The 13,721-nt window shown below is 40.1% G+C and overlaps 1 protein-coding gene across 1 annotated transcript; it reads right to left on the bottom strand.

Annotated features, from left to right (window-relative positions):
• Positions 1-991: 991 nt before the first annotated feature.
• Positions 992-5,436, bottom strand: ckma (creatine kinase, muscle a). Its single transcript, XM_076019956.1, has 8 exons — positions 5,279-5,436; positions 3,527-3,734; positions 3,286-3,440; positions 2,756-2,888; positions 2,455-2,626; positions 2,218-2,341; positions 1,932-2,121; positions 992-1,491 (listed from the first exon to the last, which is right to left on the bottom strand). The coding sequence occupies exons 2-8, from the start codon at positions 3,717-3,719 to the stop codon at positions 1,313-1,315; spliced, it is 1,146 nt and encodes a 381-aa protein (XP_075876071.1). The 5' UTR covers positions 3,720-3,734; positions 5,279-5,436; the 3' UTR covers positions 992-1,312.
• Between the last annotated feature and the right edge of the window lie 8,285 nt (positions 5,437-13,721).

Raw genomic sequence — 13,721 nt, 5'->3', positions numbered from 1 at the left:
TGACTTCAGAGTTTGGGTTTCAGGGGGGAAAAGATGCACACCTTAAATTGGAAGCTTTGCGAAGTGCACATTAAATTATTTTAGGGTGTGAATTAATTTAGAAAACAACGGTCTTTTTCCCCTTTTACAAAAGCAAAATGATGTGCCCTGGCAAAGAATGCAACTTCACCATAATGCGTGACGACATGTTAAGTATGGCAAAAAGGGTTTTTAAGCGTAAGTTGCATGGTGATCTTGGAAATCGTGCTACGATGAAGAGTGCTAGTTCAGTTCAAGATCCAACAGGCACACCTCAATTGTGCAACTTGGTTCTTATTTGAATCTTAGTAAGTTTCTACTATACTGAAAGGACAGGTTTGCATTCATGGCAGGGAAATGTCATGCAACTCTTCTGATTGCCAATGTGAATCAGGATGTCTGGGAGCAGAAAGTTATATTGACTACAAAGCAAATAAGTAATTGTAAAACAACTCAGTGTGAGATGACTGAAGGGTTAATCTACTGTAAAAAACAAAACAAAAAAAAAAGGATTTTGTTGACTGTGTGGTATAAAGAGCCATGTTGAGGCTCAAAGATGGTCTAAGATGTGAATGGCACTGTATTACACCTCTGTGGGCTCAGTATTAAACATGCACTGTTATTAAAAAGAATTTTTGGAAACAGTTGATATGCAAATGAAATAAGAAAAAACATTTGACTTGTATGAGTAACTCCACACTGCTTTACTGTTTAGTTTCCTCCCCTCAAAACAAATTACAGCATAAACTGAAATTGAGTGGTTGTGATATATAAGGAGATAATGGAGCTGAAGATTAATAAAATTCAATGATGTTGGTATTGTTGTCTTTATTTGAGTGTCCTGTTTAACGTTGGACCATTAACACATGAGTTGTGATTCTTACTCCGCTCGATTATTAATATTGTGAATGTTTCTTTTAACGTCGTCTTTCTGTTGTTCCATGCTGTAACAAAAGACCAAGCGCGTATGCAGTTGTTTCTTGGGGCACTTGCTTTGTTTTATTGAGAGGTATGAACAACTTAATAATCGTGACCTTTTTATAGCAAAAAGTTGGTGAAGCCACATTTGCCAGGCAACCCTGGCGCAGTGCAGGCTGATCCCAGGATGTTACTAACCAACACTGGAGAATGAAAAGGGCAGAGGAAAGGAATAAAAGAGGTGGAAGGAAATAAAAGATGTGAACAAAGTCAAGAGTCTGTCGGGGAATGGCTGTTGGCTCTGCACACCCCCTTCAGCTGGCTCCATTGCACGTTGAGTGGTCACAAGGATAAACAAAAGATTGTCTGTCCCCTTTTACTTCTGAGCAGGGATCATGCTGTCGATGGCCTCTCCCTTCTCCAGCTTCTTCTCCATCTCAACCATGAGCTTGACACCGTCAACCACCAGCTGGACCTGGTCCACCTCGGAGGAGCCCAGACGGTCAGCGTTGGAGATGTCAAACACACCACCCACGGAGGCAGTGTCCACACCACCTGGAATACACATGAGGAATAGTTAAGAGATTACCCCTTGTGGCTGAGTTGGCCTCAGATACAGAGTTGAGCCGAAATTCATACAGCCTCCGTTTTTATTATTTAACCTGTTAGTGACCATCAATTCTCCAGGTTCAATCAGAAACCCAACAGACCTCCTTCTTAGCCAGTCACTTGACAAACTGCTGCTCAAATACAGCTATGTCGGTGATTCACCTTCACCAAGTTAATTTAAGGCACAACCGTTACCATCATCAAAGAATACTATCATGAATTTATCATCTTGGCTCCTGATCACCACCACCAGTGTCCAGGTTCTGGTAGCAACGTATCCCTTAGCTTAAAAAGAGGACTTGACACGCATCAGCCCATCAAGCCTAACTCGATTTTCGTGTCCTTTTGTACACACTACGCAGTCTGTTCAGAGATTCTGAACGTACCTGTGCCACGCTTCTGCAGGCGCAGCCTGGTCAGGATCTCCTCGAACTTGGCGTGTGTGCTCAGCTTGGGCAGCTTGACGTGGACACCACCACGCAGGCCGGTTCCCAGGTTGGAGGGGCAGGTCAGGACGTAGCCGAGATGCTCGTTCCACATGAAGCCGCGGTCGTGCTTCTTGAAGATGGCCTCAATCTGGCAGACAGCAAAAGAGGGAGGGTCATCGATAAGTCGATCTCATCCTACTCCATCAGACTATGGGCCATGTGTTAATGTGCAGTTCATTAGTACCTTCTGCAGGCCAGTGCAGAAACGCTTGAAAACCTCCCTCATGTTTCCACCCTTCTCCATGGAGATGACACGCAGGTGATCCTCCTCATTGACCCAGACCAGGAAGGACTTGTTGTCGTTGTGCCTGGATAAAGAGGAAGTGAGTCACTTGAATACACAGCCACACCTACAGGTGAAGCTAAAACGGCGATGTCGAGTTTCGACATGGGGCTGCTGAAAAGCACTGATGTTAGTTACCAGATTCCTCTTGCGTCGGGCCAGTCACGGGCCATGCCGGCGCAGGTCAGCAGGGGAGAGACGGGCTTGTCAAACAGGAAGTGATCAGCGATCAGCTGCTCCTGCTCGGCATCGGTCATGGACTTCAGGGGGTAGTACTTTCCCTTGAACTCACCGTCCAGGCTGGTCAGAGCTGAATAGACAATAATGAAATTAGGAGACTAAAACTCCGAATGGAGAACGTCTTTCCATTTTGAGTTTATGTCACTCAACCTTAGATCCTTGAGTGACTTTCGATGACTGTTTTTGAGAAATGGCTTACCCTCAACGGACAGCTTCTCAATGATTCTGCGCTCGCCACGGCTGTTGTGGGGGGGCAGGGTGAATCCCTTGATGCTGCGGCCAGTACGGACACGGCTGGACAGCACATAGTTGGGGTCCAGATCATCACCACCCTAGGGAGAAATATTAAATTGCAAAGTGAAAAACGGACCTTGAATGTTGTACGTCATTCTATATCATACACACTATTCCCCGTGAAGTTGGAATAATCTTGTTTTCAGACAGTCTTCTGTTTATTCTAGTTTAAATGCCTCAGTAATCACTTTTGACCAGATTCAATGATTACATTATGTGCCCCAGTTTTCCAGGTCAAATGCATTCATGTATAACACTTCCATGAAGAAAAAAAAGTTTTTTTTTCCAACTTTATAGGTCAGTACATATGAATCCTTATTGTTGAGTTGTTTAGGTCTTTGAAAAGTGGAATGATTTCATTAGCAGGGATTGATTTTTTCATTTCTTTCTGTGCTCGACTTGCCATCCTGTCTACTGCTCTTTGCTTCGACTCACCTTCAGGTTCTCGAAGTTCAGGTCGGTCTTGTGCTTGTCAGTTGGCTTGTATCCACCATGACGGTCAGAGATGATGGGGTCCAGCAGATCCTTGAAGACCTCGTAGGACTCCTCATCACCAGCAACGCAGCCAACAGTCATGATGAAGGGGTGACCTAACAAAGCAAAGAGCGACGCAGAAGTTAGAAGAAGAGAAAATACTTTGCGCGCGGCACTTATTTGAAAATCAAAAGAATCTTACCGGGGTTGTCGATACCAGTCTGGATGACATCATCCAAGGTGTAGCCGCTGGGGGTCTGCTTGTCCCTAAGCTTGCCATACAGCTCCTTGGTGAGGACCTTGGCCATGTGGTTGTTGTGCTTGGACAGGTCAGGGTACTCCTCCTCAACTTTGTAGTTGAGCTTGAAGTTGTTGTGGGTGTTACCGAAAGGCATGTTTGCTTTCTAACACTGCAAAGAAAGTCACAATGATTAAAGTGAACAATCTGATTCTGTAAAAAAAAAAAAAAAAAAAAAAAAAAGAATAATAGATTAACGCATTTGCGCTACCCTGCACAAGCTGTAAAGATCATCTGAAGCTTTTAAAGATATTGCATAGCTGTTGGTTTAAATGGGTGTAGCTAAGAAATCTGGTGACAAGTGACACTCAATTCTCAACTGTTCAGATGCCTGCATGAAATGGAGATGGCAGAGGGGGCAGGAGGCTATATTTAGCGGTAGCACATGTGACGGTGTTTCCTTTCTTTGAAATGCTCCACACATTTGCAAGTGGCAATCTAATTCTCTCCATTTTCTTGTTGACACGTATATAATGAGCTCTTTGCTGCTCATGTTTTGCTCACATATTTATCTTTCAGAACTTGTATCACAGTCCGCCACGACACATTCAACTCACAAGCTCGCAACAGAGGTGTGACAAGCTCCGGTCCATGTTCCAAGTAGTCTATTTCTGGTGTCCCGTGGTTCCTCTTAGCTGTGTCTTGTATAACTGAATTTGAATACTTAAGCTAAGGTAATTATTCCTTTCTCATGTTTGCCAAACTTTTTGTACCTGTCATTTGAATTTGGATAAAACATCAGTATTACTCAAAAATTTATTACAGTACCTAAGCATATATTACACAAAATTGAACGTAATAACCAAATGCATGTTTTTTCACATCGCATTCAATAATCCCACAGCACATTTTTTTCAACATTCCTCACCACCTCCCCTCACCCCCTTTTGGTTCTTGATGAATTTCCGCACTTCACTCGCTCTGCTTGTATTTCAATCACTGACCAGAGTCCTTCATCAACCTCTGTGCTAATCAAACAGCGTTTTATTAGCAGACCACTCTGGGTATACATTACTGAAAAATGCAATGACGCAGTATAGTGACGTCCCATGACAGGTGGTCTGTGGTAAGGCTGAAATTTCTGCAAAAGTTCACACTCCCTCCTTGAATACAACATATTAGATGCAATTATCGCCTTGTCAGTAAAGGTTAAAAATATTTTTGCATCAATTGAATCAGTTTTTTTTCTTTTTTTAAAATGTTGTTGGCCTTCCAGCCAACTTTCTGTGACACCTGTCCACATAAATCACGGCCCACATGACAGAAGCATTTGCAGACAACACAAATGTATCAGGACTAAAATCTGACATAGACTGCCACACTTCATTATTTTTGAGCATATTTTTGTTAGAAGAAATACAAAACATTAAAAAAAAACAAAAAAAAAAACAACAACCTTAAAAAACGTTTTTGACCTCTAAAAACCATTTGGCCCTTTCCACCAATTAAGCACCAATATCATGTATATAAAAATACCAAAATTATTTTAGAAATGCTGTGCATTCATCTCCATAGCTTTTAGCAGAATACTCGAACCTAAACAGCGACATGTATATGAAAATAAATTTCTTTAGTCTTTAAAAGGCTAAGAAATCAAATTCAGACATGCCTGCAATTATCTTTCTCACTAAAATGTAATTATCTTTGTGTATTTACCTGCACACGAGACAAGAACAAAGGTAACAGTCCTTGGGATCAGATCCTGTTCACCACAGCCACAAATAGGGGTCACCCAAGTCTGAAGGTCTTTCTCCCTCTTTATATAGTGGGCAGACAATCGGCTATTGGCTTGGCTATTTTAGTGACTGCTGCACTCTCATTGGCCAGGGTCCTGCGCCGATCGTCTGAGCAGTTTATGAAAGGGACACATTCACACCAGTCATCCAAGACGGGCAATGGAACCGTAACTCCACACCCATGCTCCAAACTGCCCCTCCCCTCAGGCTTTGGCCCATACATAGCACCAGCTGGTGGGAAGGAATATCCCAGTGTGGATGGGGCAGAGATTGAAGAGAGAAAAAAAGCTGAGCCTAAATTATGTCAAGCACTCAGTGGCAAATAGAAGTTCTTATGTAACGTATGGGAGAATCGGGAAGAGTAAATTCCGTCCAAAGGCGAACTTCATCTGTTGAGTTGGAGTGAGAGTTTCATATTGAGGCAAGATAAATACTAACATAACGGTGAAAAAAACATAGAAGTATTAGATTGTGAAGTTGTTTTGTTATCAGCAAAATCTCAGAATAATTAGCCCACCTTGACTGACCCCCAACTGATCTATAGTTAAAATGACCTTAATGTGACCATGAGTCTCAGAGTTAGACTGAAGGAGAATCAATAAACTTTTTCTTGAGACCTTCAGGTCTGGTTTTATTATTCAAAGCTCATTATGCTGGCCGGTCTACAGGTTTGGTCCATGTAAATATACTTTTTAAACCATACTAGAAAAAACATATTCAGCTGGCACAGATTCCATGTTAAACACAGGATAAAATGACTCTCAAGAAGGGCTGTTGTTTTACATTTTACATCAGTCTTTTCCATGGCAATCCATACGTTTGCCAAACAAGTTTGTCAGCAATTAACTTAACACTCTCTTGTTGAGTTTGATGTAGCAATAAATGCACTGCTGAGTTAAAAATAGTGAATGTAAACAGCACTGTAGAATGGATCAATGGCACTATATCACTGAATTTGCTCCAATGGGTGGGCAACAGTGATTCTGGACTGGCAGCTTGACTGGCTCACACCTACTCCTGCACCACCACCTTTGTCTGTCCAAGCAACAAGCCAAAAACACTCCTTCCCCAGAATATAACCCACGCCTGACAAACACTTGAAGTCTGCATGGTAACCTGTCTTCATTTCATTTGTCTTTTAATGCTGCTTCTGTTAGACTTTGTCTTTCTGTGTTTTCTGCTTTTGTTTTGACAGAGGTTACAGTGTCCTTGACACAGCTGCTTTACACCTGGTCGTCAGCTGTTTGTTGTATGTTGCCTGTTTCTGTGAGAAGCTGCCAGATAAGTCTGTGTGTAGAGTTTTAAAGTAATTCTGCACACCACTGGTTTTTCATTAAAAATGCAACCTTAGCAGCATTTCTGGAACATACGTAAGTGTTTAAGTATTTTACTTTTACAAGGAGGAAAAATGCAACTTACAACAAAATAATAAAAAAAAAAAACCCACCAGAATGGCAAGCTGCTGTGTAAACTAAATGTTTAATGCCTGTCCAAAAGTAATGCAACAAGTGACAAGGATTTACAAAGTATTGATGGCAGGCAAAACATGTGTTTGAACTTTACAATATGTACATGAACCTGAACAAGTTCCCAGAAATAGCAATTATTGTAGCTGAGACACTTTCCTAAATATGGGTTGTTATGTGTAATATATGGTGAGTTGCAGCCAATATACATTTCCTGAAAGAGAGTGTTGATCTCAAGTAATTCCTTGCGTCTTATTCCAAAGTGTGTTAAAGGAGGTGAGCATGTGTTTTGAGCCTTCACAGTGTGCTCCTCTGAAACATATACAGCTTGACCCTCAGAAAAAAGAATCCATGCCAACTGCACTGTTGTGTCACCGAGGCCTAGTGTCAGGCGGCAGCTGCCTGCATGGCTACACTTATAGTTAGGAGTAGTATTAGATAAGAGAAAAAAAAATCACGTAGGTCAGGAACAGGGGAGCTCAATCCCTCTATTGGTGGTACCACAGTAAATCATTATCAAGATTTTCCTTTTCCCGGATTCACGCATTTGTTTTTTCTGGTAACCAGGTTCAAACACACGGTGGGGCTCTAAAAATACCAGCCATATGGCACAGCTTGTTTCCCACATTCTTTTAACACCTGTCTGTTAAGGGGTGACCTGGGACAGCGTCTCCTTCATGGATAATATACGATTTGCACTTTTTAATTGTGATATGATCTGTCATTCAGCATGCACTGACCACATCGGTACAATATTTTATTTAAATACCTGTTGCTGTTGCTGACTTAACATTTTGCAGAAAAATCATTGATTGTTCATCTATTTTCTTTATTTTATTTTTAAGTTTTGGTGGCGTGTGTCTTGCAGTTTTAAGTGCAAACGTTAAGGGGGTTGGTCTTCATCTATTAAAACTAAAGTTGCAAGGGTCTCGTGTACATAGTATGGTCAGGGTTAGGCTATATTTAAACCCATTGGCACCCAGCTGAACGGGAGCCCCCACCCACCAAGCGTTCAATTTCATCGAGTCAGTTCACTGTCCATCTCAAATCTGACCAGACACCTCACAAACCCTTTTCCAGGCCTCTGGAAGAATGTGACAAGATCAAGCTGCTCAGTAAAATGTCACAAACTTGTGAAAATCTTTGCAAAGTTTTAGATTATGACCAGTTATCAGCCCCTAAAATCTACATTAAACAGACAAGATATACATTAAAAATGCTATTGCTTTAGTAGCACATTAACAGAAGGACAACAGCCCATTATATACCCAGTATTACTTTTTATTATCTGAGATGAGAGCTGCGATTTGAGATGTCATATTTGCCTCATTTCTTCATCTGGAGTGTTAATAAGTGAGTCATGCAGGTGCTGTTGCCATGCAAAGATGTAACGCCCTGTGCGAGGGGTGAACTGGAACATACAGATGACACACAACGTTCGCTCTAGTTAAGGAATGTTTGAGCATATCAACTGTGTATCAGTGCGTGTGTATAAATAAAGGTCTAGAGTACAGTATGTGACCATGGTTCACTGCACATGTGACATAATCTGATCTTGCGCTGTGCAGCCTACTCTACAATATAACAGCATCTGCACAACGACCCTACAGATGTATGTATGTCATTCACTATTTCACATTCACATTTTCACATTGAGCCCCTAATGGAAAAGGCGGATTGTTGTCTTGGGCAAGTTTGTTTACAGTATTTATTTTACATTACTTTTCAAGTATTTTAGTCTTATTATGTAGTATCAGAATAAATTAGTAAAGCATTGCATTGCCATTGTTCAAATATTTGTTGCCATTTTTTTCCTAAATAGTCCCCCCAAAAATATAGATAAGAATGAGGAAATCACAACCACACATTTCAGTTAATTAATTACAGTCAGACCACTTGACGTGTTGCAAATAAGGATGCAGAGCAAGTGATTCCAAACTATGGCAGCATCTTCACAGTGCGAAAATTTTCTTTTTAAAAATAGCTTTTTGAAAATAAGTTGTGGATAACACATCTAACCAATGTCGCCTTGCACAATTTTTTTGATAGTGTGAAAAATGGCTAATGTGAAATGATTTGCTTCTGTAAGATGAGTCATAAACACAGTGAGCAATAACAGAATGACAGTTCCAATTCCCATTCCAATTACTAAGACAAAGTAAAGATCACAACAAAACAACTTTCTCCATCTATCCAATGCCTAATTTAACAGATAATTGATGATTCACATGTTGTTAATGGGAATTTGTTCTTTAATCGCCAAAGGGAATACCTAATGTTTCTAACATACCCTCACTTGAGTAAAACAGTTTGTTCAACTGCTGTACTGCTAAAGGGGATTAACTCACAAGTATCAGGTAGCCAGCAAACCCACAATGCGTAGGGTCACAAGGGCAGATGACAGGTGTGACTCCAACTGGAGGCCTGGCATGACCAACTGGGGAAGTAAAAGTTTCAAGTACTGTGGCCATAAGGAAGAGGTCTGAAAGTTAATTTATTTTGGTGCCAGACTGTATACATGTTCTTTTTTTTTTCCCCAAGCACTGATAAATCTCTCTGCAAACGTATATGAGCCAACTGAATTCTGTTTAATGACTTGAATTGACAAATGTCCAATAATTTGCAACAGTGATCATGTTACTATCTCTTACATAAACAAGTAGAAGATGCTTCCTTTCATTTCTAACACATCAGATGAAAGATTTAAAAAAAGTTTTACATTTTACTGGCCTGCAGATAGCTATTTAGTTGTTACACACCAGTGGCAAATTCTTAGAATCTGTGAAAGTGTACAGTGGCTGCTTGATTCTCTTGATTGACCATCAATATCAGTGTTTAAATATTGCACCACATAAAGTTGCGAAGTCAGAAGTGAAATCTTTAAAGCCTGAGTAAGTATTCACTGCAATCCGTGCGGCATACATGAAATCCATTTATTACTGTTGCTTGTAAGCATACGACTTTTATCCACAAGGGGGAGACAATTCAGTTGCTACGTATGACGGTCTCACTGCCATCTTTGCTTTGGTCAATGAATCATTTAAAGACAACCTTGTCTTGACTGGAATGCATCGGTTAAATAAATTAATCAAGTATTTTGCAAACAAGACCAGAGTCATTGGCCTGTAAGAGGAAATATGATGATGTGTTATATTATCAATCTATAGAAGCAACATCTAATTACATAGATTCATCCATCCATTCATTTTGTCTATGTGCTTCACCTTCATACAGGGTCACAGGGTGACTGAAAATAATAAATCCTATTTTGTTGGATTTTGTTAATTTTTTTTCAGTGTAACAGAAGTGAAGTGTTGAGGAAGTGATGGGTCAGATTTGTTATCAAGGCAGATGGTGGTAGACTTTGCCAAAAGGATGGGAATGACTGTATAAAATATTTTCTTCCACAAAAGACAGGAATTTAGTCACATAGTCACATCAGAGCTCACCTGCCTATACAATGTAATCTGTAGGTGAGAATGTAGCCAGATTACATTGGATGACGTGCAGGTTTGTGCCATTTATCAAGGTGATTTGCTCTGCAAGCTAGCCAAGGTAGTGCAAAATAGACAGGTTTGTGAAAAAAGACCAAAGGGACAGACAGAAAGTCTAGCTGTGAAAGAAATGTAACAATTATTGAATAGTAAAGAAAAGTAAGAAAAACGCACTAACTGTTTTTTTTTGTTTTTGTTTTTTTTGTCAAAATTTGTAACCTTGTGTGTTGGATTGCGAAAGGGACAGCTTCTACCCAACAGCTTTTGGAGTGCTGAACTCTCACTGACTATACTCACTCAGCACGTCACACCACTGATCACCCCTGTCCTGTGCAATAACACACATCTACCTTTTTAGCTTTCTCATCCTGTACATATTGGCATATTCCTGCACAGTGTTGTCTGGACAGCACTGACTGGTGTCTTATATTGTATTTTTATTGTTATTTATCTTCAGGTCCTATATTTTTAATATTGATTTGCACAAAGGGAGTTACCACGCAATTTCATTGTATCTCTGCTACAGTGACAATAAAGGCTATTCTGATTCTGATTCTGAGAGGCGTTTCTAGGCATACTGACCTATGTGGTTGCGTAGGGCATCCCCTGGTGGAGGCAGCCGCAAATTTTCCTCCCCCATTTTATTTTATTTTTATTTCTGTTGTTGTTATTTTTGAAGGGGGTAGGTAAATTTTGTTTTTTTTAAAAAAAAAATCTGAATATTTGATATGAGTCAGGCAATCAAATGAAGATACCTGTCATAAGAATTTGCAACTTATTCAGAATATTTGGACCATACTTGAGAGTCAGTCAGAACACCAGTCAAGAGGACGGGTGGGCTTGTTCCCAGGCCTGTGGTGCCTCCAGTTCTGTCTCTTGATTCGTGTTTGTTCTTCATTCTCGTTGTCATTGACAACCTTATGCACCACAAGCTTGTCTTGTTGGACATTTTGAGGAGAGTCCCAGGAATCTTGGTGATGGTTATGCTCTAGGCTGTCACTGAAGTCAACTGTACGGGACAGGCTTACTTTGGAGTAAGTCACCAGGTGGTTTTACATTATGTGTTTAGCAGCCGCAGAGGTCAAGGAAGGAACTTGTTTTTGTATGGAATGAAGGGACCTTGGCGGTGGTCACACATACTTGTCGCTCCAGGCTTTCATTGGAATGTTCATGTTAGCTCACTCAGATATTTCTTTAATTCCTGGATTTCTCTCCTCAATTCTGCTAATGACTCTCTCTCTCTCCATCTTTTCATGCTACCCTTTGCCAGTTTGCTGATCTTTTGTGATTGATGGTGGGGAAGCTCTCTGGTTGGTTGCACCAATAGGCACATAGGTGGTGCCATCCTGTGTACAGTCAGAACAGTTGATGAACCAGATTGTGAGAGACTTGAAAGAAAGTTCAGTCCAATTACTGCTTCTTCAGTAGTGCAAGTAGAGCAGTCCTTTACCTATCGTTGCATAGTAATGATGAATTGACTTGATTAGTGTGCTACTGCTTTCGTATTACTTTAATCTGTACTCTTTAATCTTAATTAAATGTACCCATTATACACTAACTCCAAGCAGAAGCTTTAATGTAATCTCTATCTAAGCAGAAGTACAACAACAATAAACGAAACGTCGCTGACGGCCTTTTCAATGCTAGTTGCCGTACCCGTTGTGGACAAAGAAGTAAACAGTAGAAATGGTGAAGTTAGGAACACATTAAAGAAGATGAAGCTTGGAAAGGCAGTTGGTCCTGATAACAAACCTGGAAGAATGGATGTGTCTAGGAGCTTGAAAGGACAGCAAGAGGTGAGGTGAACAAGTTGAATCGTGATGTTATAAGACTATAGAGAAGATGGATTATTTTAAAATATAAATGGGGATGAGAGACTGTGGGACTGATGAACATACATGAGGCACAACTGGGGCTGCAGAGGTTGAGGACATTATTGTTAGATGTTGTGGAGACAAATGCAGAAAAGGCAGACAGATGGTTTGGACATGCACAGATGAGGAACTGTCTCTATATTGGTAGAAAGATGCTGATTGGGAATAGCCAAACAGGACCAAAGAAGCACTTTATTAAATGAAAGAGGACATGAAGTTGGATGGTGTGAGCGAGAAGGATGCAGAGGTTAGAGTGAGATGGAGATAGAGTATTCACTGTGGTGGCCCCTGGAGGAAATAGCCAAAAGGGCAAAAAGGAAGCATTTTGCAATACAAAATTTAAGGTGTCAGTTTTCTTTAATGACCTGTAGTGGCGCAGTAATGTGAACAAGGGTCTGTATGACTTATGACATTAAGTTGCTGCCGCTGACTCAATAACTGTTGAAGTTTAAATGTTCTGTTGCTCAAGTAAAGGTGCGTCCTAGAGTTTGTGTGATCAAATTTTTTTTAAACAAATGCTATCTTGATTTATTTACCTTTATTTATGTATTTTCCACTGACCTTGTTTTATTCAGCATGCTTTGCATTTTTAATGGACTCATAATTGTAATCCATGTGAATTTATGGATAGTTTCTGTGCCCTTCGCTGAAGAATTTCCAATATAATATCTATGGATCTTAATCCAAGCAGTGCAAAGTTCAGGGTAGTAGTGTTTCTTTTCTTTTTCTTTTTTAAAAGATCTGTATACATGGTGTGGTTATATAGGGACAAGGTTCTCAGGGTGGTAAATGCAAGACTTAAAGATAGGTTGCTTCAAACTCACTAACTTCTGAACTGTGAGAATTCTACTATGCAGGTATACATGTGTTCTTTTTGTTCTTTTAAAGAGTTTTTGTAATTGAGATTTTTGAAATCAATTTGTGGTTGTTTGCTTCCAAAGAAATATTGACAAAAAATAAATTAGTCATAGTTGTTTGCATATGCATTTGCATGCTTTAAATAACTATGCATCTTGAGTCAAGCAGTGCAAAGGTCACAGTGGCAATGTAATCACGCCGTGGTTATATAGGGGCGAGGTGCTCTGTGTTCTGCTGACTCATGAATTACTGAACTGTGAGGGTTCTATTGTTCAGGTAAAGCCAAGGTTCTCAGGGTGTGGATCCTAGGACCTTATAGACAAGTTGCTACTGCTGACTCATTAATCGCTCAACTGTGACAGTTCTATTGTTGAGGTATAGGTGTGTTACTGACTTTTTTTTTTCCTCATGGTTGTTTGCTGAAAGTGCATTGTCTTCAAAAGAAAAAATGTTCAAATACATTTGCTATAATAATTGATGTTGTGACCTATGGAAGTTTGCATTACATATTTTTAACAAGGTTTGATTATTTTTGGTCAATAAAGCATATGTTATTATTGTACAATATATTGAAAAAGACAAACCAATTTAAAGGTTCAGTGTGTACAATTTGTTGTTAAGACGCCTGGTTTTTGAGGAAGCCGACCTGACAGTGAGTTTCATTTTTAGAG

The sequence above is a fragment of the Nelusetta ayraudi genome, unplaced genomic scaffold (assembly GCF_046127955.1).
Source record: "Nelusetta ayraudi isolate G7.1 ecotype Tasmania unplaced genomic scaffold, CSIRO-AGI_Nayr_v1 ptg000011l, whole genome shotgun sequence".
Lineage (NCBI taxonomy): Eukaryota > Metazoa > Chordata > Actinopteri > Tetraodontiformes > Monacanthidae > Nelusetta > Nelusetta ayraudi.
The sequence above is the reverse complement of the archived record's forward strand: the minus strand, read 5'-3'. Positions and strand labels throughout refer to the sequence as shown.